The sequence below is a fragment of the Anticarsia gemmatalis genome, chromosome 10 (assembly GCF_050436995.1).
Source record: "Anticarsia gemmatalis isolate Benzon Research Colony breed Stoneville strain chromosome 10, ilAntGemm2 primary, whole genome shotgun sequence".
In the NCBI taxonomy this organism is placed as follows: Eukaryota; Metazoa; Arthropoda; class Insecta; order Lepidoptera; family Erebidae; genus Anticarsia; species Anticarsia gemmatalis.
The window spans coordinates 10,341,493-10,369,169 of NC_134754.1; the positions used below are offsets into that span (position 1 = coordinate 10,341,493).

The 27,677-nt window shown below is 35.2% G+C and overlaps 3 protein-coding genes across 6 annotated transcripts in view; 2 read left to right on the top strand and 1 right to left on the bottom strand.

The window, feature by feature from the left end:
* Window positions 1-1,556: 1,556 nt before the first annotated feature.
* On the top strand, window positions 1,557-4,635 carry LOC142975932 (uncharacterized). The gene is made up of 3 exons (XM_076119094.1): window positions 1,557-1,715; window positions 2,783-2,988; window positions 3,111-4,635. Exons 1-3 carry the CDS (start codon window positions 1,690-1,692, stop codon window positions 3,239-3,241), a joined length of 363 nt encoding a protein of 120 aa, XP_075975209.1. The 5' UTR covers window positions 1,557-1,689; the 3' UTR covers window positions 3,242-4,635.
* Window positions 4,636-4,693: 58 nt separating this feature from the next.
* Window positions 4,694-23,429, top strand: Ir25a (ionotropic receptor 25a). Of its 3 annotated transcripts, none has more exons than XM_076119079.1 (12): window positions 4,694-4,770; window positions 6,574-6,723; window positions 6,808-7,110; window positions 7,347-7,761; window positions 7,886-8,000; window positions 8,095-8,334; window positions 8,510-8,898; window positions 11,149-11,352; window positions 12,350-12,535; window positions 18,065-18,397; window positions 22,270-22,510; window positions 22,863-23,429. In XM_076119079.1, the coding sequence occupies exons 3-12, from the start codon at window positions 6,828-6,830 to the stop codon at window positions 22,968-22,970; spliced, it is 2,514 nt and encodes an 837-aa protein (XP_075975194.1). In that variant the 5' UTR covers window positions 4,694-4,770; window positions 6,574-6,723; window positions 6,808-6,827; the 3' UTR covers window positions 22,971-23,429. The 3 variants fall into 3 exon arrangements, with proteins under 3 accessions (XP_075975194.1, XP_075975195.1, XP_075975193.1); XM_076119080.1 differs by lacking the exon at window positions 4,694-4,770 and adding an exon at window positions 4,849-4,918; XM_076119078.1 differs by lacking the exon at window positions 4,694-4,770 and adding an exon at window positions 6,061-6,303.
* Window positions 23,430-24,243: 814 nt separating this feature from the next.
* LOC142975928 (uncharacterized) overlaps window positions 24,244-27,677 on the bottom strand; it is a 114,294-nt gene continuing 110,860 nt past the window's right edge. For both annotated transcript variants that reach the window (XM_076119085.1, XM_076119086.1), the window contains 2 exons: window positions 26,642-26,861; window positions 24,244-26,413 (listed from right to left, as the gene is read on the bottom strand). In XM_076119085.1, coding sequence (XP_075975200.1) covers window positions 25,709-26,413; window positions 26,642-26,861 — 925 coding nt within the window. In that variant the 3' untranslated portion in view covers window positions 24,244-25,708. The remainder of the gene's footprint in view (window positions 26,414-26,641; window positions 26,862-27,677) is intronic.

Sequence of the window (27,677 nt, forward strand, 5' to 3'; positions counted from 1 at the left end):
TTTTGAAGTTTTATTGATCCTCATTAAAACTTCAAAACCTGTCATTGAATTTTTTGTCAAGACTGTTGCCCTATAAAGACAATGTAGTTTTTGCTTGTTCTTCATTCAAACAGGTAGATGGACACAATGTAGAGGCACGTGGAACATCGGATCACGGACTGTTCTGCTTGACGAATTCATATTCTGACGAAATCACCAACTAGTGCCAAGATTTCTTTTAAAAGCCATCGACCTATCAAGGGACAACGTTACAATTTACGTTTTGTAAAACTGCACAAACGTCTTTATTATAAGCGACCAAGGCTTAATACTGCTTGGCAAAATATAGAATGACATGTTCTTGACGCTAGCTTTAGGAGTCGTTCGGACAAGACTTGGACTTACGCTTTTCTGGCACAAGTGAACTGAACTGCGGTTGGCGGGAAATCAACGCGTTCTAATTGCAACGTGGTCGACACGTAATTAGATGAATTTTTAATTCAAAATGCACAGTCCACAAAGAGTGACTCTGATAGGTATCCTAGGCGGATAACTACCTACTTAACAACAGGTAGGTTGAACGAGACAATCGGCCAATGAACTCTCGAAAACCACACGCGCAAATTGAATTTCATGGACACTTAATTTACAGTGACACCCACTTCTATTTGACTTATAGTAGATAGGATTTATTATTATAGGTGTAAAGTATCTGTTGCAGATTACCTATTTCCTATTTTTTGTCAACTGGATAATTAATATTTACCTAGGTACATATATCCCGGTAGCGTAATTATAGGTAAACTTGCGAGGCACATGCCCTTCACCCTACTTACGCACGTAACTGTCTACCTAGCTAGATGGAGAGGGTACTCAATAAACACTTAATTAATGGGAGTGAGATCAAACAATACTTGGATTTACTATACCTCGTAAAACAGACATGAATGAAAAATAGTAATGTTTTCATACTTCATAGATAAGTACAGTCATAGCCATAAATGAATTCGCTCCATAGTATTCAATCGGCCTGTTTACACAACTAATTTAATGCTACACTTACCTACCTGCTACGTAAGGTATAATCGTGTAAAGTGTAATGAAACCGATGAAACTAAAATACCTACCTATGTTCAACTCCACAAATTCCTTTAGCATTCCCACAGTTAGGTAGGTACTATTTTTAATGGAAAATCCCTAGTCAATGCATTACTTTCCTAATATTTCCGTTATGTGATCAATATTATTAATAATTGGTTTTAAATGTTAATATCGCAGCAGATGAAAATTATTATCAATATTGTTATATTAATTTTCCAGAAGAACACCCATTTATTATTTTGTCTTGTTGGAACATTTTAACGATTGTATTTTTCAAACACGGCAGACAGAGAACGCTATAGTATTGCTTGCCTGTTTTGTTCGAAGTAGATTCAAGGTTACCTGAAGATGAATATGAGATCTCTAGCTATCTTTTTCTTTCTCATGCAGGTGGCGATGTAGCTATTTCATTATCGTGACGTACGCGCACTAGCTTCACGTAGGGAGCGCGTCCCCGCGCGAGGCGTCGCGCGTTATATTTTTTCCTTCTTCCTCCTTCATTTGGACGTCGGTGTTTGTGCGGTGAACATTGTTGTACGTTGTGCGTAACACGTGCTTATAATTATTTCTTTATAATTTCAAAGTACATTCTAAAACTTTAAAATCATAATGGCAGACGCAGCCGTCGAAAAGAAGTAAGTTTTTACTTTGCAGTCATTCAATTTTATTAAGTTTCGCGGTTTATTATTTTTGGCGGCTTCGGAAACGTGATCAAAATGGCTTCCTATTTATGTGTGAAATACGTGTTTTTAGTGTATTTACTGTGATATAATAGTGTCTAAATATTAAAAAGCAACAATATAATATCTCAAGTTGATGGGAGAAAACCGTTTTAATATTTCTTCGTAGTTTGGTGATGCTTATTTTGTATACGCCGACATCGATAACACGCGGGAAAACATTTTTATTTCTTAACTGTATTTGAACGTATCTTAAAGAAAGTTTATGATTTTTCTAGATGTTTATGATATCTAGAAATGTGACGTGTCGTTAAGTATTCACAAATTTTCCTGCTATGGCGTATTATATTAAGTAGAGAAGTTCAAAGCACGCCGGGCGGCGGGCCGGCGGGCGCGGGGTCGCTTGTTTTATCCAAGATGGCGCTGCCTGCGCGGCGTGCCGGCGCGTAGCGTCACCGGGGGCAAGCGCGCGCTTCTTTGAATTTGCCGAGGCCTCGAGTTTTGCAACTCTGGTTGGTGGTCGGTTACGTTAGCGAGAACTGCGTATGTTGTCATTAGTTATTTTTAACGCTTTACGACTTGCCGTGCAGTGTGGACCACTGGAGCGAGTAACGTATTCATTCAATAAAGGTGATCACGGTTACGTTCGGTTTCCTATGTTGCAACTTTCCCACATGCAGCCTTGCGCAACAGCCACTTGTTTTTGTTCCGGCAGACTTTTCCTTTTATGCCGCCCCACTTAACCGCTGAGCATTGGCCGCGTATGGAACTGTTGCATTGTTATGTTCCGTTACTGAATCGCGTACTTCGAATTGGCTACGGTACGTAGGTATTGAGATTGAAGAATTTACGACATTCGCAGCCGTTATAACAACACTATTTATTAGTAGTAGTAGGTATATCATTTAGCGTTTCAGTATACTTACGTTTGTACACAAAACCGTGTGTACATTATTTTATACGCCGTTTGTATGACAGACTTGTCAATGTATGTTAGTAACACACTAAAATCACGTTTTCAGGGACGCCGCCCCCGAGGAAGTCACCTCCACTGAGGTGAAAGAATCTCCAGTAAAGAAATCTCCCGCCAAAAAGGCCGCCGAAGCTCCCGAAAGCAATGGCAAGGAGGAGAACGGTAGCAGCGAAGCGCCTGAGACCGAAGACGCTCCTGCTGAAAACGGAGATGCCGAGGAAAGCAACGACGCCACTGAGAATGGCGATGCAACAGGTATTTACAGTTTACACCTATCACTGTAACCTATTCATAACAGCTATTTAAGTGCGAAGGCTTAGTTCAGTTAATCATTAATTTAGTATAAACAAACTTAAGTTTATCTATTTTTTTTACAGAAAAGAAAGAAGCGGCCGTGAAAAGGAAATCCGTCTCTGCCGACAATGGTGAGGCGGAAAAGACCACGCCAGAGAAGAAAGCGAAAGTAGCGGAGGAGGCGCCCCCAGCTGAAGAGCAGGCGGCCGCCTAAAACTTTATACCACAATACCTCGCTTGGTTTACTGCAATGCAACCATGTTCATTAGGGCCCAACTCAAACACAATACATATCTCACCTTTATAACAATAACTAACTACTTAGACCTCCTAACTTGCCAAATTTTACAGATATACATACTATACATAATATAAATGTTTAATGTTTTTCTACAATATATACACCACTACTAATTTTTGTATGAGGACTTACAAACTTTTCGGCCAACCAACACTTAGGAAGTCTTGGTAGTTCCCTTTACAGTTTATATTCAATTGTAACAAGAGTTGAGCTCTTTTGTGACCACACTTAAGTTTAGGTTTATAATACATTATGTATTAAATCTTACCTGTGAAGTACCTGTAAATTGTAAATTTAATGTTACTGTCAGTTGCGACTGAAGTGTGCATCGCAGTGAACTGAACATAAAATGCACGAGTCGGTTTAGGTGTTGTATGCTGTTTTTGCGTATTGGTGTCTATTTCAACGGACTAGTAGCGGTGGATTTTTGAATTGATGGAGGTACATAAATCGGTAAACATGATTCGCCAGTAGTATACTGCCAAAGTAATTCACCTTGTGTGAAATCAATTCACAATCCGTTCTGTGAACGACGCGTTTTATAAAACAGCTTTTGAAAAACAAGGATTTAGATAAAGAATAAGATTAATTAAAACTTTAGATAATTAATTCAGTTGTAAATTTAAGTTAGCAGATAATAACGCACATTTTTATATTTCATAGGCATTATTACTTAAACCATTTGAACATTCCTTTGACATTTTGGTTACGGTATGCAGTGTGGACGACTTACTTCCTTGGAGTCCTACTTAGTTTGTGGTTGTATTACATCAAATGAATTATTAATTGTGTAGTTCATATTAATGTAAACATTTTACTGAAACTCTAAGGAAGTTACCTATTATTTAAAATATATATGTTCACATTGTACCACTAATTTTAAGATTTGGAATTTAATTGAAGTTCAAAGTTGACAAATAAGGTGATAGTTCATATTGACATAACTAACTTTGCGTGCTATTTTTTTGTTTGTAATACTATGGACAACTTTATTTTTCTTATATCCTGTTTTTCTAATTTATTTTCTTATATTGTGATAGTAACAGACCTCGAATGTAAGATAACCTTTGTGGAAACGAATCTTCATTTTTATTGTCAAGTAAGTTGAAACACTTGCAAAGATAATAAATATTAATATTGTATTAAAGTTGTGACTAACTTTTTCAGATTGTGACTAAGAGTAAATTTTGATTCAAAGTACATTTAGTATTAGATTTAAAGTAGTGTGTACAGTTTACACTTTACTTCCCTCGACCGTGGAGTTAGTGTTTGTAAAACATTTCTGGCAATAAAATAGTCCAAACCTATTATTGTTTTTGTTTTTACTGCGATAAACTTCCCAACGTATTTCAGTTATCAGGTCGAACGCGCAGCTATCACCATTATTCTGAAGCAGGCATGTAGGTAGGTAGTAATACCTACACACAACTTGTGATCGTGATGTAAGTCTTGTAATATAACAACAATAACCGACGTATGTACTAGTTTCTTATGAGTTTCTCATTGTTTAGCTAGTTTTGTTTCAAAATAACGTTAGTGACGCTTTAATAGCGGTTGCTACTTGCAAACTATACGCATTGGTGTTCGTGAGTGGGTATAAATTCTCAACGAATGTTTGATGTGTCAAGACGTTAGACGGATCGGTTACTGGACTGGTTCTGAGATGGTTCATGTGATTTCTTACGCATAGAACATGTAAAATGTGAAATACTGTTTCAGTCGGTATTTTATAGTATATATAAGTAACGAGCATAATAATAGCGAAGAATTGAAATAGTTAAGACGAAGGAATTTCTCCTAAATAAAACAACCGAAATCGCAAGAAGTACAATAGTAATCCAAAGTGTGCTTTTAGAATAACTTTTTTTTAGTCATGCAAGAAGCGCTAGTTTCGCGTTAGTAATAAAATAAATAAGACATGACACGATACAACAAATAAATACCGTTAAAAACACCTCGCACTCGACGAGGTTGCACATCCCATTGCAAAAGCCACCCCTCGTCTTTATCCACCCTTCGTTTACCGATTGTATGTTCGTAAAACATCTCACCGTCTCTTTCTGCTGCATTTGCAGTCAGTATTCGTTGCAGCACGCAACTTTGCTCATACGGCAGATGTGCTCACTGCTCAGCCCAGTTTCGTTTCAATACTGCAGCTGTGCAGCCAACGGCGACTAATTTGTGTTTTGGGGCGTCACTGTTGGATTTTTGTACAATATTAAAATTAAGGCCAAAGTAATTGGTTATAGAATGGTATTAAATAAGCACATTGGTTACAGCCGCTGGGTACTTGTTTAGTCCTTAATTTAATTCCAACTTATAGATATAAACAAAATATCAGTTGACACGGTCTCTATTTTTGTTAACATAAAACAATCCGTAAGTGATTATCTGATCTCCCGTTTTAATTTATAAATGGGTAGGTTTTGCCATCTTCACTCTACCCACCTACCAAGTAATTCCTGTAATAGTATACTACGTGATACTAATCATATATCTAGATTTCAATGTCCATTTAATTAAGGGCATAAACACTAGTGTTATGAAACGTCTATGACGCCACAGCTCTTTATGTGCTGTTATAAGATGACACAACGTAATGACTAGTCTACTCTACAGCTACTTAGCCAGAGTTAGCCACATATCAATGTACATTCTGCGATAAGTGTAACGTTCTATGTGGTCTGTTTATGTCGGTATTATAGCATGTATTAGTGATGACCGATACATCGATAGTACAAGCCAATACAAGGTCATGTATCTCCCTGGAAACTAGGTAGTACACATACTGGGTAAAGCACCCTCAGTCGGTGGGCAGTTGGCCTGGCGGTCACTCAAGGGGTTAACTGGGTGATGAGTTACGATGAGGCGTATTATCGTGTGAACAAAATTAATCATGGCTTCACTTAGAATTTTTATTCTCTTTTCGTTCATTCGTGTTGCTTTTGCGCAAACTACTCAAAATATAAACGTCTGTAAGTAATACAAAGAGATTATTTATTGTGTGAAACATGCATGTTTTGTTATTCAGATTTAATTGCCGCTCTATAGTTTTCGTTGTGCAGTTTTCATCCGTTTCGTGTACGATTTTTCAAACTTGTATTTCATGACTCATTGTTAAACAAATAAATTCATGCAGAAATATATTTCAGTATGTAACGAATGGGCTAAATCCGCTTTACGTGTGAAAAGAAATGGCTTTTTAAAATAGACGTTTATACGTATACAAATTGCGATGTTTACAGTACTGATCAACGAAGAGAGTAATGCATTGGCTGAAAAGGCTTTTGAAGTTGCTAAAGAGTACGTGAGACGCAATCCAAGTCTTGGACTTGCTGTGGATCCCGTTATAGTCGTCGGTAACCGGACGGATGCTAAAGCATTTTTGGAAAATGGTGAGAACTCCATTAAAGTTCTATAATTAGGTATATAACCCGTTTTATTTAAGGTTCCAAAATAACGGGGGTCTTGGTTTTTAGTTTGCAGAAAATATAACGATATGCTCTCAGCGAAAAAGACTCCCCACGTGGTCCTCGATTTCACGATGACTGGCGTGGGATCCGAGACCATAAAATCTTTCACAGCAGCTTTAGGTCTGCCAACTATATCCGGCTCTTTCGGACAAGTCGGTGACCTGAGGCAGTGGAGATCTCTCAATGCTAACCAGACGAGGTTTCTTCTGCAAGTCATACCCCCAGCTGATATTCTACCGGAAGCCATAAGAGCTATCGTGACAAAACAAGATATTACCAACGCGGCCATTATATTTGATGAATACTATGGTAGGTACTAACGTAAAAAAATATTCAAACTTATCTTTTCAATCAATAATAACATGTTTCTGATGTCAACCGTGAAATTCAAGCAAATAGTAAGTAAGTACACTATTTTAGTCAAGGTTTCCAAACTCCAAGTTTGAAAACGTGTAGATAGCGCCCGTATAATTTAATTCGTTGGTTTTATTGAGTAAGTAAGTAATTATAACTGTTTCATGATAATAAAATCTGTTTGTTTACAGTTATGGACCACAAATACAAATCTTTGCTACAAAACATAGCAACTCGGCATGTTATTACTCCCGTGAAGAGCTTTGAGGTCAATGAAATAAAAACTCAGTTGGAGAGTTTACGAAATCTGGATATAGTGAACTTCTTTATCGTTGGTAGTTTAAGAACGATAAAGAATGTTCTAGATGCCGCAGATAAGAACCAGTATTTTGGAAGAAAAACTGCTTGGTTCGCCTTGTCTTTGGAGAAAGGCGACATAAGCTGTGGTTGTAAGAATGCAACGATCGTCCACATGCGACCCACACCGGACGCCAACAGTAGGGACCGACTGGGAAAGATCAAAACCACGTACAGTATGAACGGCGAGCCAGAAATCACATCCGCCTTTTACTTCGACCTGTCTTTGAGAACGTTTTTAGCTATCAAGTAATGACCTTTACTATTCTCGTTCTAGCGTACCAGTTTCTAGTTTAGTACACCACGTGCAATGTGGTTTATCTAAATATATCCTGGGCATATTCCATGAGAGTTCACGCTTATGAATTTCCAGATCACTACTGGACTCTGGCAAGTGGCCAAACGACATGAAATATATTACATGCGACGACTACGACGGTAAGAATACACCAAACAGGACCTTGGATCTTAAAACGGCTTTCCAAGAGGTGCGTTGACACATTTAGGCACAAATGTTCCTAAGATTTTAATCACCCGTAATGCTCGTTTACTACCGGCTACGAGTCACTGATCTTGTTGCAGATAAAAGAAACGCCTACGTATGCGCCGTTCTTTATTCCTCAAGATGATCCCATGAATGGTAGAAGTTATATGGAGTTCAGTACGGACTTGTTGGCGATCACGGTCAAAGACGGCGCGTCCATTAGCAGTCACTCGCTGGGTTCCTGGAAGGCGGGCCTCTCCTCGAACCTAACCTTGACTGACCCTAACAACATGAGTAATTACTCAGCACAGCTAGTGTACAGAATCGTCACAGTCGAGGTAGGTAAATGAACTCTGCTATTGTTTAAAATTCTGTTGGCAACTTGATAAAATTTTGTCAGTTTACTTAACAACAAACTGTTCAAACAACAATGTCATTCTCGACTTTCGTTCGTCTGGAATTTTGATAAGAAAATTACATTCTATAGTAACGCATTTCCCTTTTTTCTTGTAGCAAAAACCGTTCATAATAAGGGATGACAAAGAACCGAAAGGCTTCAAAGGTTATTGTATTGATCTCATAGAGGAGATTCGTCAAATTGTCAAGTTTGATTATGAAATAACTTTAGCACCGGACGGTAACTTCGGCACAATGGACGAGAATGGAAACTGGAACGGAATTATCAAAGAACTCGTTGATAAGAAGGCTGATATAGGCCTAGCTTCGTTGTCCGTCATGGCTGAACGAGAAAATGTGGTAGATTTCACGGTTCCGTACTACGATTTGGTTGGAATAACGATAATGATGAAATTGCCCAGAACTCCGACGTCCCTGTTCAAATTCCTAACTGTTTTAGAGAACGACGTGTGGCTATCGATACTGGCTGCATATTTCTTCACCAGGTAATGACATCATTCGCGTAGCTTTGTGCACAAACCTGTTCCATGTGAAGCACAACGGTGCTCCACAATATTTTACAATTTCCGAATTCTTTGCAGGTGACCTTATTTTTATCCTTTTCATTTTGGCACGAAAGAGTGAGACGTAGTATGGTTTTAGTGAAAACGAGTATTCTAGTTGAATATAGCGTTTGTAATCTGAAAACGGGCGTTCATCCATGACATTTTGACATTTATTACGATACATAACGCGATCGATGAGTTAGAGCCCACCTGCTTCCATTATTTCTTATCTGATTTTGTGGAACGAGGTCAAATGATGGACCCAACACTACATACACGTCGGTGTAACTATTTATTTATGAATATGGCCATTGCAGATGCCAAGGGGAACTTCGATAATTATTCGACCTCCATTCAGCACTGTTTAGGGTTACTAGGTATGAACTTGGTTCATAAATATAGATTTCTAGAACGTTTTTATGAAGCGTGAGTCACAGGTACGTGTATATCCGTGGAACAGCTATTCTTGATACTTGTGGAACACATATAATGGGTAAATAAACAGTTAGGTATCGTATCTTATTAGTTTTCCTAGAATTTGTGAATCATCTGAGCAAGGGCACAGCGATTCAATTTATAGATGTTTTATGGCGGGAAAGCAAGATGTAAAATAGGATCTAAACCTTATAATCAAGCAACTTGCAGTATTAACACACACATTGGACTTAATCACACACGCACACATGCATGGCAATGTTTATCGCTCGACCTGTGGCTCGGCTATGTTTGAACATTTGATAGTGTGTGTGCAATAACCGTGTAAAGTGATGTGTGTGTATGTGTGTGCACTTGTGCGTGTGTACCTAAATAGGAAGGCGTGAGCGGATTTATGATTGGTAGATTTATTTGACGTTTAGAATGTATTCCTGCTGTAGATGTCAGTTTGGAACCGTAATTGCAGGATATTCTAAATCAAAACACTTTGTAGCTCTTTAATAGTATGATATTTAAACTGCTTGCATAGACACCACTAATTTAAGGCTTTTAAGTAGGATGATGTGTGGACTAAAGTTATCTTTGAGAGAAAATCTTCCTCTGTAGGTACCTACCTACTTACTATTCAATTACACAAATAAGTAGTACGGTACCTATGTACCAACATGGAGAAAATACCGATGCTTACTATTGTACTTATTACGAACAGCAAAGATTGCAATATGTCAAAATATATTACTAAGTAGGTATTTTATAGTATACCTAAAAAGAAATGATAAATATTATTGTAATTGGTAGATAGTCTATTATGAAATAAAGAGTTAAGATTTCGTCATAGTTTAACGATCTGTTTATAAATAGGTAATGCTTAAAATAGGTAAGTTATCATTTAGGTCAGAGGAATACAATCAAGACGTCATAATAATATTGAGTTTTTTTATGAAAATACGATAATTGCTTTAACGGTCGTAACTAACAACCGTGATTCATTGTGGCCATAGATACTTTTATTTTATTCTTAAATGCTGCTTTATGTCTTACATCTTGACTTACAAACTAATCATTAAAGTTTAGCCAAAATTAATTCCTAAGAATTATTAAATTGAGTTCGTTCTGAATGAGATTCAAATTTTCTTCTGACAGAGGTATTTAATAAGTAAAACGGGCTAAACCCAAATTAAATTATCGAAGCGCAACCTTTTTTTAACATCACGTCCAATACGCGTTGAATTAGTCACAGTTTCATTGAAAAAACTTAACCGAAATGAGTTCACATAGCAACAAGTATTTCCTTAATACGCGTTTTCAAAACTCTACCTTATTTTAAGGGACGAGAGTAGAAAATCGTTTGCAGAATAGTGACAAATTGTCGGTCTGTGTGTGCCTACATTATCGCTGAAACATTTTGTAGTAATTATGCATAATGAGGCACACAACGGTGTAACTTAACCTGAAAAAATATCAGTTCGAATAATTAAAAATCAAAATATTTAAAAAATAAATGCAGATTTGATAAAGAAAATTGAAAAGCTTAGGTCGTTGTTAGTGATTTTATTGTTGTAGATTAAAACGACAAAAAAGTTGCAATACAACGCGTTTTATGAATGTTTATAGGTTTATTGACCTTTCAGCTGTACTAAAATAGCGAAAAATGGTTTAATGAAATGCATTTTTTTGCTCAACTAGGAACAAATTCCGGCTCTACTCAAACATTATTTATTTGTTTAAATGTGTATATTTTTAAATATCTTTCAGTTTCCTAATGTGGGTTTTCGACAAATGGAGTCCCTACAGCTACCAAAATAACAGAGACAAGTACAAAGACGACGAGGAGAAGAGAGAGTTCACTCTTAAGGAGTGTCTATGGTTCTGTATGACGTCATTAACTCCCCAAGGAGGTGGAGAAGCACCTAAGAACCTCTCTGGAAGATTATTAGCTGCTACTTGGTGGTTGTTTGGGTAATGACGATGTTTATATTTAACTAGCTTTTTCCCGCGACTTGGACCTCGTGATTTGTGACTTAGGACAGAATTTTATACAAACCTTCATCCCCAATTTTATCCCCTTGGGAGTAGAATTAATCAAAATTCTTACTTAGCCGATGTCTACGTCATAACATCCACCTGCATGCCAGATTTCAGTCCGATCCGTCCCGTAGTTTGGTTTGTTGGTAGGTTGGTTGATAGATCCCTATGTCAGTCGGTCAGATTTGAGCAAAATACATATTTAGAGTACCTATATGCTTCAAAAATACGTTAAAAATTGCAAAATGTGGTGTAATAAAAGATTTAATTCATTTTTTGATTTCACAACATTACGAAATACTTTTTTCGAAGATTGGTTAGATTTGATACGTTGACAGTTACAATTTGATTTTTACAGGTCACAATGGCTTCAGTTAAAAGAAGCGTGCTTTTTACCATACTTAAGTATTGTAAGCATGATTTTCTAAAATGTAAAAAACAATCCAAATTTGATTTAAAACGATATTTACTTGAACGTTGTTTTTTTATTTTTATCTGTACTTCTATTATTGTCTACTAGCCCAAGATTAGATAGGTGTGGCTACAAAATAGTTAACTTAACTTATCAATGAAGATAAAAAAATATTGTTAATGTTATCAAACTGTGATTTGTAAACACATACCTTGAAGTTATAAGTATAAGTATATTACTCGTCATTTCTAATATTGTAAAAAGGTGAAATAACTACTAAAGTAGGAACTTGTTAATATTGATATGGGGTCTTTGGTTTCATTCTTGAATGAGTCATGTTTAAAAAGTTCTCAACAGTGGACCCGAGACTAGAATTTTTCAACGAGCCAATGTAAAGTACTTTTGCATTTGAATGATAAAGAAACAAAATATAGATGGACATACTTTCTTCCAGAATATTAACTATCATTACCTATCACAAAAGCTAAACACTTTTTAACAAAATCATCTGTTTCGTAGCTTCATCATCATAGCATCATACACGGCTAACCTGGCTGCCTTTCTCACGGTATCCCGACTGGATACACCCATAGAGTCTCTGGACGACTTGTCTAAACAATACAAGATACAATACGCTCCCCTCAATGGATCTGCGGCCATGACTTACTTCCAAAGGATGGCGAATATCGAAGAGAAGTTTTATGAGTGAGTAGAAAATATTTATTTTTAATTTATAAAGATATTGTTCTTTTGAGCTCATAATCAAAGAAGCTTATCGGTATCTACTGCAGGATAAATCTCTTTAATTCTTTACCGACATTAGTTGCTAATTGTTTGAGTAAAATTTGTAATACTAAGTATATTTCAAAATTCAGCTTAATACACTGATTAAGAATAAGTAGTAATACCTAAGTACTTCGGTTTACAAATGAAAACTAAGGCCTTATATGATTTAAAAAAAACTGAGCATTAATAAGGTTTAATGAAAATAGGACTACTGGTATTCGTACATACCTAGCTGCTTAAATAAAGAAGAAATAAAAAAACGTTGGTCGTCAAATTACAATTGCTTGGTAACCAAAAAGTACTGAAGTAGGCGGTCGTATAAATAGGTGTCTGTCAATTTACTTTTTTTTAAACCTATTATATTCATTGTAACTGCCTATCGTCAAAATCTAAATGGTATTCAAATGAAATACGGAAATCAAGCATAAAGTTTTTTTTTATTAGGCTGTATGTTTCGCACCAATGCCATTTTTAGGCTCACTTTTTTCTGCTTACGTTATTTCGCGCCTAAATTGAATTTGACATTGGTGTATATTCTGAATTAAGTTGCCAGAATTAGAAGCAGACTACAGTAGATCCAAGTTACAGGCGTACATTATTAGAAAATTACCTGAAAAATATAATATTTACCGTGGTACGTTATAGTAATATGTGTTCCAAATTGTTTATTTATGGCTAATACATTATGATGACCGTATAATAGGTAACACGTAGACTGTAACAATTACACACTAAAGACCTATAGCGATGGCTGAATATTTTATTTTCTTTTTCTGAAAATAGGCTCCTTTATCACTTCCTGTGCTCGTCGTAATTCGATAAAGGTTAATAGCATTCTCGTCTATGGCATGGCTCTATGGTTATGTTTATAGTAGGTTGGTAACAATGAGGTTAAATGAATATCAATTTACCTCCCTTCGCGATATGGTATCGTTATAACATGTTAGTATGTTAGCATGTGTGTTATTTAACAATAAAAGGAAAACTTATTGAGTCTGCGATCAAAAGCTTTGTTTGAATCAGTAACGATTTGTTTAGTGTATTGATTTTATACTAACCATTGTGGGGTTTTTCATGTTTTATTATAGCACGTGTCGTAGCAATTTAGTTAGTATTTTAGCCACTAGGTATAGGTAAATACTTAATTATACTTTGGGTAGCCGGGTTACCACACGAAATGGATTCTTGTAATAACTACGTGAGTAACGATGAACTAACACGAGTCCGTACAATACCGAATATCTAGATGAGTATCTAATACTCACTTTCGATCATTTAGATAACCAATTTAAGTAAATTAAAGTTATCCCCTAAAGTTGCTTAAACTCACAATCTTGTTTTCACAGTTAAACGACTTTCTACTAACATGATCACCCATCCAAACGTCAACCGTGGCATGATTACTTACCTTCTACCGACCTATTTCCCCATTCGCTACTAGGCTACGGGTTATTCATTATATCAACTGAAACAAGGAACTACAATCACATGACATGTTCACGTTAGTTTGTTTAGCTTAAAAATTAGGTTAGTAGGTTACCTCTTGCAATTTACGCATATATTATGTGTACATTTGAGTACATAGTGCGTAAAACTAGGTATGACACGATTTTCAGGTGTTTTAAAATCTAGGCTTTAAGAAAACGAGGTTACAGTCTTTTCTTTTATTCATTGCTCTTTTAAATGAACTCTAAGTGCAAGAAGTTAAAATATTAGGTATGGAAAAAAGTCTTTTCGCATTATAGTATGTATGAACTTGTAATAAAATCTTTTCTCTACACAAAAAAGCTCGATAATTGGGTACCTCAGAAGCTCACTGAAAGAAACCTCATGAACCGTGTACTCATTTGTGATTCTTGAAGCCAAAGAGATTTTATTACAAGTTCATACATACTATAATGCGAAAAGACTTTTTCTCCGACCTAATATGTTCAAATAAATAAGTCCATGGTATGGTGAGTAGGTATGTAACATATTATTGTCTGAGAAATGTATTTTAAATAGAAATGAAATAAACCACAACGATAAGTATTGCACAAATAACTATGGTCTGGAAATAATATACTTATGACGAATATTAAAAACGATTTGTACTTATAATAATGAAGTCAGTATATTACGTTTTTTACGGCTAAAATGTTTACCTGATCTTGCTGAAATCTACAATAGAATTTGTTAATTAATTGGTTGACTGATAGATAATGCCCGTATGTGTTCAATCCACATATGTACCATTACCTTAGAGGATACTGGGTATATAGAAACAGTTGAAGAACTAATGCATTTTTCAATCCTGCTCTTAGTAGTTTCAATCAAATTTAACTGCACGTTTAGCGTAGTGGTTAACATGGCCACCTTGCCGCAATAACCCTAGCACCGCGTGTGGTTCTCATCCGGAAAATATTTATGTGATGAGCACGAGTATCTGTTCTGAGCTTGGTCAATTTATTTATATAAGTATTAAGAAGAAGCTACGCGGGCCATATAGTATTTCAATATGAGAAAAGCTTGAAATTTCCTAGCATGTGTTTTATACGTTATATTCTCCAACCCCATTATATTACGACTACAGCAATATGTTAGTTTGTCCAAGCTCAAGCATTCCCAACTGTTACTGTTTAGTTTTCTTATCAGCTGTTATCGGTCAAATGGCGCCAACGTATTGTGTCAAATCTTAGATAACACGCATCTTTTTATAGTTTTATCATATTTGGGTCTGATTCTGTGATCAAATTATATGTCATTCAACTTTTGTTGCAATGGACTGGATGGATTTTGGATGGCCACCGTAAAACTACAGCTTTCACTAGCCGTTGCAACAGTGTTGTTTCCCATTCCTTGTGGAACACGATTAAGTTAACTGTATGATCAATTTACTGATGGCTGTTTTATGTATTCCTGAACCTAGCTGCTTTTCAGTTCTGTGGTGTTTTCCTGGTATTTTAACATATGGAAGCTAGAGTTGTCGTTATAGTTGCATCTTTGTAATTTGTGCTAAGTTTTGCTATAATTCTTCAAAAATATTTGTAGAGCAAGGTTCAAAGATACGCAGTGTCATAACGAATCTATAATCTTTGTTTTCTGCCCGTACCATACAAACGGGAACATGGATTACTTGTTGTGCCATGGGATGTTTAGTAAAGCTGTCAATCTTTGATAGACTAAGCTAATTTCGAACGGCGTGCAAGTGGCCGCAAGTAGTAATCCTCATTACAAGTCGATGTTCAGCAATACAAACTGTATACTGATTTATTAAATGTCAAATTTTGACCCTCAGCTCTTATAACAAACGTCTAGACGATGATGTACGATCAATAAAGCAATCTACATAATTACGACGGTAAGGCACAAGCAACGTAGGTGTAACAGAACAAAATACCAAAAAAATAATCGACTTTGAATATATTTTGGTGCGATCGTATCGAGTTTGTGTCGAATGTTTGACATTTGGACGACAATGAAATATGTCAACTGTTGATATAAGGCTCAATACTTATTGCTTTTGAGGATGAACTATTGGGTGTTATACCTATGAATAACTTACGCATTTTGAATTATAAATGAATTATGTTTGAACAGCAATGAAAAAAAACTAAATTGAAGGTACTATTAGTAACTTAAATTCGTTTGCATTGCATTAAAGACAGTGGTTTATAAAAATACGGTTTAATAACCAACAAAGCATCAAAATTAATTTGATAATCCATAAATGTCCCACTGCTGGCAAGGGTTAGGCCTTTAGTCCACCACGCTGGCGAAGTTAGAGACTGAGTTCACTGAAACGTCAGTCATAAGTAATGTCATAAAATGTAATATATTTTCCGTTTCTTATCCTATATAAAAAACCAGTCTTATACATATTTCTGCTACTTACTTATGTAAATTTCAGTAATCCAAAGTTAGTAAAGTCTGGTTAGTGTTAGCTCTGAGAGATAATATTATTATATCTCCTTTGTTATCACGTAGGCGTTTGTTTGTTCTAAGAAAGTGCTTATCGCATACCTACTAATCTCGACAAATCAAAATTAAAAAATGATAGATTATTGTGATTCTATAACAAAACTTAAAGTTTTTCCAGTGCAAGCAAGAGATTACCGTGTAAGCTAAAAATTTAGCAGATGAAAATGTTTTTATTAAGGTTTACGTATCTTACTGAATTGTCAAATGATCGAATGAAAGGGACGTGGCATTCTGTTAACATATTACATAATATTTCATTTACATTGTTCATATACATATATGAACAAATATTTTTTCGTTCATTTATAATAGGTAGGTAAGTAATTAAGTATGTCACTCTGAAAACTGAAAACCTACTGAATCACCATTAATACAGTCGTCACTATCACAACTCACGTATATGTAACTACAGTCAATGACCTATTTACCTGGTTTCATTACAGCTTGAACTAATGATAAGGTATTCTTTATAGTTTTGTATTTCAGTAAGTAGAGAGAAAACTAACTATTTTATAGGTAATTAAGGCATTTTACCTTCTTAAGTCTTGCTCTGAGGCCCGCACTTTTGGAATGCGTGTGAAAAACAGGACGAAATCAACAGGTAGAGATGTTTTAAAACTGCATTACTAAAAATATTAACAGTCGCGAAAGTTTAAAATCTATAATTGCATTACTATATTATACTGTTAACCAGTTATTTACAAAGTGTAAGGGAGCCACAAATATTTTTATTTTGCCCAAATTCGTGTCCCATTGCAGGACATAAGGCTCCGAGTTTTCAAACCTCCCTCGGTCGAATATTATAGGTTTTAATTAACAACAAGCAAGCGAGGTCTCCAACAAAACTCAGAAAATACAACTTAATCATTATTTTTATAAAATTATAAAGCTTATATAACATTTTAGCCGGCAAGTCTGCCTAAAATGACCGAAGCGTGACATTCCACAAACGACTTGAAATGACGTAGAGTCATCGTCACGAAGTTATTACGAGTTTTTTTACTTCTTTTTCAAAAGCATTTATTGAATGAAGGTCGTTATTTTAATGGCGATTCTTTATTTATGTGATGCTTCAAAATGTCGTCTGATCTCGGATAATAAAACCAATTGTAAGATACAAAAGCCGTGAATGAATTTGCATTGATATAATGCAAGTTAAATTAACTCTTTAGTTAAGTCGGGTTATTCATCGTTTACATTTTAAAACGGAAGTTTCTTTACAAAGGAATAGGAGGAATACTACCTCTGGCATATTGTTTTATTTGCCATCGTTTTTTTAGAATGTTAAGCTTTATAAACTAAACTTATAAGTTTAGACTAAAAAAGAATACTAGTAAGTCTCTATTCTGTAATAGAAGCATGGATCTAGATATATTTACACAATTCATAGCTAGGGATATTTACCCAAAAAAAGTTTTTTTGCAGTCAAGTATAATTTTCTAAGAGCTCTAGAAACAAAAAACATAAAATAATATTTTCGTATTCCAGAATCTGGAAAGAAATGAGCCTAAACGACAGTCTAAGCGACGTGGAACGAGCAAAATTAGCAGTTTGGGATTATCCAGTAAGCGATAAGTACAGTAAAATGTGGCAGGCAATGGAAGAAGCTGGTCTGCCAAACACCATAGAGGAGGCTATCCAAAGAGTCCGAGATTCAAAGAGTTCCAGTGAAGGTTTCGCTTGGCTAGGTGATGCTACAGATGTGAAATACCATGTGATGACAAGTTGCGATCTGCAATCGGTCGGAGATGAGTTTTCAAGGAAGCCGTACGCAATTGCTGTGCAACAAGGATCGCCTTTGAAAGACCAGTTTAATAATGCGTGAGTGTCTTAAGAAATGTATATAAATACGCACTTAGTGTAAGTTTATATTCGTTGATTTACCTTAAGTTAATTTACTTTTAGTCTAATATTAAATATAAAGATAATTCCAGCACTAAAATTCGCTTTTGTGTTGCGAGGACTTTTTCAAACGTAAAAAGAACGGAGACAAAGTTCAGTTCGGCGTGGTGACTTTAACCACTGCGCCACGAAAACAGTAATTTAATGTTATAATACTATCAAATTTCTTAAAATACGGAAACTCTATAACCGCACTGTATTTGTAAATTGTGTTTACAGTGATTAGTGTTTTTGTAAAAACTTACAATACGCCTGCTCATAGCCTAAATACTGGTCGTAGACATAAAAAAAAACATGTCTGCTGCAAACGTCAAGATTTTTTCTTTGTCATATTCTTTTCAGACATAAAATTGAAATAATTACAATGGCGGCCAATTACCCCGTTCCTTACAAAACTGTTCAACATTTACATATTTTTCAATAGCACGTAATTACCATTAGCGCCAATAATTACAAAAAAGGCGTCTCGTATTATTTATAGAATACCGACATGTTTTTTTGTTTGTTTTTCGTTAAAAGCAGTATTTATTACAAATTATACTGTATATCCGACATTTTCACATAAAAACCGGTACACAGAAATAAACTTAGAGTTAACGTCATAATAATATAAACATGCATAAAATCACACCTTTTTCTCATAGGGGTACTGATCAGAGAACGATCCCTAAAAACTTATTTTGCTTCATTTAAGTACATTCATACATACATTTCGGCATACATACTTATTGTTACGTTGCGAAAGAATTTTCATAGCCTCGTGTTAAACTATTTAGTTTTAGAAACATTTTTCCAAATCTAGGTGCAATTTTATTTACCTACACAACACCTTGTGGCCTTATTTAATGAAAAGAAAAAAACCTGTACAATGAACTACAATCGAACTAAACAAATAGACTTCAGTATCTTTAAAATGATACTGTAATACCTACTTTTTGTATTTGCATAGCCTAAACATTATGTGGGTTAATGAACTTTTGACATAACAGTTTCCCGCGCTGTGTGTACCATAGATAATATTTATGAGAACTATTTTCGAATATCCTTACGGTCAACGGAAATATTTATGGTTTGCGCGTGACTGATTTGAACAGATTTTTGATGTGGTGATTATTTTTAGGCTAGTTAATTAATAAAAAATATCACTAGATTAGAAACTACGAGTCGTCAATTTTTTTAATCCAGTTAGTCATGTTTTATATCTACTTAAAAGCCAATAAATGCGAGTATGTGATGATTCACAGATAGACTCATGGGTACAGTCACCTTGTTATGTATGTTTGTATAAAGATTTGTTAGAGATTGTACTCCAAATCCTTGTTTTATCCATCTTCAAAGGTCATAAGTAGAAATTAACATCGCATTGGTCAGTTACTGTAGGTCATATTTTGCGGCAAATAAAATACCCCCAGATATCCAATTTTAACTTAGATTTGTTCTATTTATTTAAAGATTTGTGTAGTTATATTGGGTCTTAAAAACTAAGACGAATTAAATTTTCTTCTGAAAAACCTACTTAGTTTTAGCGCTGCTAACATTTATAAGACCAATTTATTTAGTAAAAAAATACAAAAGGCTGACTGTTTCATCTCGAGACTACGGAACGAAGTTCCTTAGCTGCCAGTGCAGAAGCCAATGTGTTGAGCCAAGTAACTTTATTTTTTACGCGTAAATAACATTACTATTGTTGTAATTATATCATAGTCATAAATTAATACGAAAAATACAGATCAATACAGTGTATCGCTATCGTTTTAAGCGGGTAATGTCTTATGCAAATGGCGGCCACGAAGGTGACCTAGGTGACATTTTCATTGGTTTTACCTATGAATAAATTGTATAGCCTATAACTACAATAATGATAAAGTTATGACAGTCGTTTGATATTCAAATGTTACAATTTATTTGGAGTATAGTTTGAAACCATCTTGTTTTGAGAATCAGAGCGATGGCGAAAATAATCGACATAAAAATGTCGATAATCCGATTTGCAAAGAATAAAAAAAGTTGTTGAAGATATCTAATAATGTTTTATAATATCAAGTCTTTTCCAGACATGGTTTTCTCTGTAAATCGTTTTAATTCATTTTAAAAATATTTTGGTCGAATTGGTGATGTCCTGCAAAGAGGTCAGGTGCGTTATACTCGTAACCGGCAATTCTTTATGGCAAGGATTATGGAGATGTGAGAGAGAAGTGAATGAAGCAATGAAGTTTGTACGGATTGCAGCATGTGACGTTTTTTGGTCATTGGGAAAACGAGTAATTTTATGTGTAAATCTGTTGGTTTCATTATATCAAATAATAACATATTTAGTTTCAATGCCACAAGGAAAATATAGTTACAAAATAATACAAACAACTTTATCGACCAGTAACATTTAAATATTCAAAGTCAAACAGAATTCGATACGAGGAAATACAAAGTAGAAAAATAAACAAAATGAAACAAACAATTGTTTAAAATTTCAAATAAAGAATAAAAAAAACAACGCTATAGATTGCAAATAGTTGTTTGAAATGCAAACAATTGTTTACAATCGTCATTTTACGGAAACATCAAACGAGGCTCGTGAGCTCGTCACTTTCTATCAAACAACTTTGTTCCATAATTCAAACTAGAGATGCGACGATGTTTCGGTCAGGATTTCTTTTATCGGTATCGGAACCGGAATTGCAAACCGGACTTCTGAAAACGGTATTGTCGCACTGCGTCTTAACAATAAACCACATGACCGTGAGAACTTTGCATAGTCTAGTGCAAATCATAGTTACTGTTCAGTATTTTATCCTTTTACCCTATCTTCAAACTTAAAGCAATGACACATTTACTGTAAACATCGGAGCCGAGGCACTAAGGTTTTTACTACTGTGCTCTGATTTTAGTTCCTAGTTACCCGGCTTAACTTGAAATCTTATGTCTTATAAATACCGGTGTCAAGGTCTGGCTTGTAAAATAAACCTGCAAGTCCGATTTCCGGATTCGGAGTTGAACCTTTCTACCATCTCTAATTCAAACGTAACGACGTAATGACGTAAACGCTTGTTTGTTATCTATGCCTTGAATAATGGCGGACGGTGGTGCAATACGTAATTATATTTGCATTTTCCAATGTTATTCTCATACGATGTTGGTATTAATAATAAATGCTTCACGTTCCAATCGATGTACTAGTAGAGCTAGGTATGTCAAAATGAAAACTGGTGGCTGCGTTAGATAAAAATAACATAAATTGCTTAAAACGTCAGCTTACGTTAACTGCAGTTCGAATTGCTAGGTCGTGGGAGACTTACGAAATGTCGACTTCCTATTTTCTTTTGATATGATTGTTCTATTTAAAAAATATTATTAGAAACTGCTTTCGCCTAAACAATACACGAATGCTGCTTATAATGGGATGTGGAAGTAACACAGCATGACTAATTAATTGAAATCCCAAATTATACGCGTTAATTTTGTAGCAAATACTTATTCCACCCTTTCTTTACTTTTGTACTGTGAGATTTACATTCATTCTTAGTACGAACAAGTTAAACTAAGTTTGAAACTTACAGATAGTTAATTTAAACATTTGTTCTGGAATATGCAGAACCTACTTTAATTTAGTACAGTTTAAGTATCTTCCTACCTTAATTACTGCATTACACCCGCCATGAAACGACTAACCGCTGGTTTCTGAGATACATTTAGCGGTAGTTTATCTATTGAATAGATAAACTATCGTTAAATGTACTCAGAAACCGGGCGTCAATCGATATCGTCTTCTTACATCACGACCTTTCACGTTACAGCATCCTACAACTCCTAAACAAACGCAAATTAGAAAAGCTGAAGGAAACCTGGTGGAACAACAACGCGGACTCCAAGAAATGTGAGAAACAAGACGATCAATCCGACGGCATCTCTATACAGAACATCGGTGGCGTGTTCATTGTTATATTCATGGGGATAGGTCTGGCTTGCATCACGCTGGGAGTGGAATACTGGTGGTATAAGTGGAGGAAGAGGCCTATTGTTGGAGATGTTACTCAGGTATGTAGCTATGATAAGCTAAGAATAATCTAAGGTTCTGTTAAGAATTTGAAGGTCCCTGGATGCTTCAGTGATGTGGATAATGTCACATGATGTTGCCTATTAAATTTCCTTATGTGAGACAAACGCTTAGGGGAACGTGCATTGAAAAGAAATTGGTATTTAAAATGTGAAGAATCCCATCATTTTATAAAGTTCTTAACAGTTTACCAACCAAAATAACAAATTTTCAAAAAAGAAATTTTCGGATCATCGAACAATAAGAGCACAACTTTCACTCTTAAATCTCTACATTTCAATATTTAGAAATCAATTTATTTCGTAGTTTACTTAACTTATATCATATTTTCAGGTGGAGCCAGCTAAGTCGAGCAGGAACAACATAGACACTCACAAAGTAGGCGACGGTTTCAGTTTCAGAGCCCGTAACTTAGGCCTGAATTTGAAATCTAAGTTTTAAATTATTTAGTTCAATTGTCGACTTCATAACTAACAACAATACTACAAAATAACACAGAGTTTCATTAATTTGAATTCTGAACTCAAATTACAGTACCATTTTCAAATCTACCGTCGATAGTGCTCTATGGTTATACTGTTTAATTAGGCAAAGGTCATATTTGTTTCGATACCTCCAGCCTTTAATAATGAACAAAACGGATATCAATATAAAACCAGTCTTAAAAATAACCAAATAAATACATAATATGTAATTTAATATCTACTTACTTTTTAAGGGAGGTTGGCTTTTTTAATTTCTAGGTTATGAAGTCGATACAATAAAGTTACAAGCTGTGAATTTTAATTCCTTTCTTTGGAATGATCTCTGGGTATTTTCCATGTGTTCAGTGTTTTATTTAATGTTATTTATTGTGTGTAGGTTCTGCCCCAATGTATGCAAGTGTGTTTGCAATAAATATGTGGCACTCATAAAGTAGTTTTATTTTATTAAAATAATCTTCCATGAACATTTTGCCTTAGATATTAGTATGAAAGTATGCGTGTTATACTTATGCTAACTGAAAAATTTAGGATTAATCCAAAAAAAATAACTTAAGCATTTTCACTACAATCTTTAAATGTCTAATAGAATTTTATTGTAGGTACAGTGGGAAAATAAATGATTATGATCCGACATTGAAAAGAATTAAGTGCATGTTGTGTAAAATAAGTACCATGTGACGTTACAGAAAAATAAATCCTTATCAAACATTACAAGAACTTTCTAGAATACTGTACAATAGCTGTGTTGATAACTCTCACGAAAACCAATAGATGGCGTTATGAGTCTTTATACAACAGTTACTGATGATCATGAAATTCATTTACTTGATATAGAACACAATGAATTGTCTAATGATATACCACATACATAAAAATGTCTACTTTTTGACTGTTGAAACATTTACGACACTCGTTTTACTCCGACAAGACAGTGTCAAGGTGGGAAGCTCCAGGCATAATTAAATATTGTTCTTAAATCGATACTGATAAGAGCCACACCTCTTGGCAAAGGTTTCCCATAATAAAAGTGATAAGTTCATCTTACCACAAACTATATAAAAACTGACTTTCTTATTTAACACTATATTATGGCAATTAATTACGATGCTTGGGTTACAGCTAGTGCCATCTAGTAGTGAATATAGGCATATTACATTTGTGTCACGATAAATTTCATATATGGTGGTATTTATCAACCGTATGTCATAAATAAAAGTAAAACAAAAGCATAATTTCAAAGTAATTTATTATTATTACTTAATAACTTAGTATACGTTACAAAAATACGGCAACATAATCTAATACAATGTACAATAGACGTGGGAATTGAACCAGTTGGGAATAAATACTCTTTTGTTCCAGGAATTAGGTACTTTTAAAATATTTTGTCAGTTGTTATTCATTATTGGGTTTCTGGTTAAGGTTTTGCTTAATTGGCATAGGCATTTTATTATATATTATAAATGTACGTAATTCGTAGTCTATAGCCATCATTATAAAATTATGATCTAGCTCTTTTAACCTTGGTCCCAATGAATATGAAATTGAATTGAGTGCCGAATTGACCATTTAAAGGTTATAATACTATCCGTTTAAAATATATAATACAAAATAAGTCATTATTTTACGTCAATCTAACAGGCATTGTAACTGTAGGTGTAACAAGGTATTTACCAAAGTATTTATTTAAACAATGGAGGACATACAAGGCGAGTATAATTCTATTGTTTTATATAATCAGTTTAGCATAAAATCGCACGTTTGTCAACTGGTATTGTTTGAGTTATTTGTGATAGCAAGTATTTACGGTAGATTAGTTCCTTTAACTGACAATAGATGGCGTTATGCGACTCATTATGAAATCTTATTGAAACTACATGGATTGGAAAATACAATATTGTGTGCACTACATTCATGAAAAGTACAAAAATATGTGTAAAAACATCTTTGCTTGACCCCTAAGTATAAACAACCGAGCAAAGTCATAAGTTCTAAATTTTCACTTCAAGGCACATCTAAATTCCGTACACTGAAGTTTTCCGATCATATTCAACAGATGGCGTTAGTCGAATCCGAATTTTCTAAAACGTGCGCCAAAACAATCTTGTTTTAAAGTTTTGATCGTGAACAAATATCCCCAACTGGTTTATATTTACGTCATTTATCTAGTTGAGTATTATGACGGCGATAATCTAATATAACTTTGATAAACTCAACTATAATATAATTGTCACCTACAGGCAAGAAATCGTCATAGTTTTACTTCACTCAAACCGCGACCTGCCATCTTTTATATTATCTTTCGATCTACAATCTCGTATCTTTGTGACACTGTTATGTGTTACCTTAAAACATGAACATTGGTACCAAAAAATATATTAATCACTTTCATTCAATCATTTTAAATTATCTTTCAGTGGAAAATATATTCTTTTTCATAAAGCATTTTATTAACAAATGAATATTTATTCCTTGTCTTGTGTAGTCGTTTGCTTTACTAGCGCTATCTGGTTTTAACAAAATAAGTTACCTATGTCAACAGCTTTTTGCGTCACAGTTTAGTATGACGGGCTCGCAATGTTCATGCCTTAAAGCTTCCACGCCAAAATTAGTATCTAACAAGCCATCTCTTAACTTTATATTTACAATAAAATAGCCTTTAAATATAAATATTAAATTATTTAATTTGGTAATCTACAGCTCGATAGTTTTGCCGTGTTTGTTAATATTTTTCATATTCTTGTTGCAAAGTTCTAACTCTAGCCTCAGCCCGTCGACTTCAGCCTCGAGGGTGCGAGATCTTTTGAACATTTGGACGTAGTTCAATTGTAATTGCTTCTGGTATCTCAGTACTTTGTCTTTCTCCTCCGACCATTTTCTCCTTTCGCTATTGAATTGGGTGTCCTTAGCCTCGAGTTCACACTTGAGTCTGTCAACCATCGCGCTCGCAGGACAAGGGTCTCCACAAGAGTCAGGAAGTTCTCCATTCAGTCTTTGAACCTCAGCGTCTTCTAAGGCACTGTCGTTAGAAGTCCAGTGGTACTCATTAGTCTTGCATACTTCGTAAATTCCTCTCATCGTCCTCCCGCACTCGATGCCTTCGTAGCCACTTAAAGAAATGTCAGAAAGCTCCTGTCTTAGTTCTTTTAATTCAGTTTTTAGTCTTTCTATTTCATTTTTGCTGTTCTCCTTGGTCTTGGTGAGGTCGGAGACGCTTGCCATGAGGTCACTGGTGAGTCTGTCTACTTCTGATTGCAGTCGGTTGATACATTTTTCCTTTTCCTCCGTCTCAGCTCGAAGCCGCATTATGTCTTTCTCTTTTTTGTCGAGCGCTTCCCGAAGTTGGCGGCAGTCGGCTTTTAGAGTGAGATATTCATGGCCTTTTGCTGTCTGCTCGTTCTGGAAATTAAATGTTTTAATTAGAATTGTGTTTAAGTCATTTTTAGTTTAGCGCAGAAGATAATTGCAGCTGAAATACTTAAAGATATGAACATGGGCGTACTACTGTGTCATAAACGCTGGCATAGGCACTTGGTATCCTCAACACGTTGACGCAGTGGTCTTCATGGGGCAAAGGGAAGGACAAAGTATTGAGACACCACAAGCAACAACAGCGTCTTATTTTACCTGTGCATCCTTAAGCTGTGTCTTGAGCAGTGCAATCTCCCCGGCACGCTGGCACAGGCTCCACTCGGTGTCTTCAAGGCGTTGACGCAGCAGCGCGCGGTCCCGTCGTACACGTGCCAGCTCTGCATCACGCTCGTCCCGCGCGCGCCCGAAGCTCTGCATCATGAGCCCCCGCGCAGCGCGCACACGCACCTCGTGGGAACGAATGCGCTCCGTTGTACTGAAACATTAAGAGTCATTTTTAAGCATTTTATCACGAGTCTTTGAATTCGGTATACTTGACTTTGCAATCCCGAAAAATTTCCGGTGATTTTTTTTTCTAGCTACAATCCTAAATTATATTTTTCCATTCAAAAGTCTAAAGGTAGCCCTTCACATGTCCGAGTTCACTATTATGTACAGTAACTGTACTGAGCTTAGTTATAGTAAAATACAATGGTATTTTACTATCATAAGTAAGCCTGAAGAAGGTTTAATCTTTTCGCGTATGGTACTAAACCAGCTTCCTAGTCAGATATTTGTTTCTACTATTCATTCAGAGAGGTATAAAACTGACAGTGATCGTACATTATAGTCTATTGTTTTAGGCTTTAACGATAAACGTTAAGGTTCGTCATGTCTTAACGCATTATGCCGTAAATGATCCACTTCCTGGAGATATTTTTGACACAAAGGAAGATTATAGTATATTGGTAATTTCCAGACAGTGATTGCCGATAAAATCTGTAATGTATATCAGTTTTGTGTTATGGTAATTTGTTTATGTTTTGCGGAACCTTCATTCTACTTGAATATCAACATTATCTTACGAAAATAATTTCGAAAGAAAATTTCCGTTTTGACGTTTATTTCAATACTCTTATTTCAAAGGGCCGTATAAAGAAAGAACACAACGTAATAAGACGTATTACCTATTTTAAAGTTATCTGTTTTGAATACGAGTTTACGTATTTTCTTAGCAAACCTTTCAGTCAATTGTTTCGGACACGGCCGGTTGATTCTGTATGTGTGTTGCAAAATTACAAGATCTGCGAGT

What these genes read in the sequence shown, in the direction of transcription:
- LOC142975932 (XM_076119094.1), top strand. Translation starts at nt 1,690, where the DNA reads ATGGCAGACGCAGCCGTCGAAAAGAA. An exon ending in GACGCAGCCGTCGAAAAGAA is followed by an intron (nt 1,716 to 2,782) that starts GTAAGTTTTTAC and finishes TCACGTTTTCAG; the next exon opens with GGACGCCGCCCCCGAGGAAG. An exon ending in TGAGAATGGCGATGCAACAG is followed by an intron (nt 2,989 to 3,110) that starts GTATTTACAGTT and finishes TTTTTTTTACAG; the next exon opens with AAAAGAAAGAAGCGGCCGTG.
- Ir25a (XM_076119078.1), top strand. Translation starts at nt 6,225, where the DNA reads ATGGCTTCACTTAGAATTTTTATTCTCTTTTCGTTCATTCGTGTTGCT. An exon ending in TAAAGCATTTTTGGAAAATG is followed by an intron (nt 6,724 to 6,807) that starts GTGAGAACTCCA and finishes CTTGGTTTTTAG; the next exon opens with TTTGCAGAAAATATAACGAT. An exon ending in GCTACTTGGTGGTTGTTTGG is followed by an intron (nt 11,353 to 12,349) that starts GTAATGACGATG and finishes TCTGTTTCGTAG; the next exon opens with CTTCATCATCATAGCATCAT.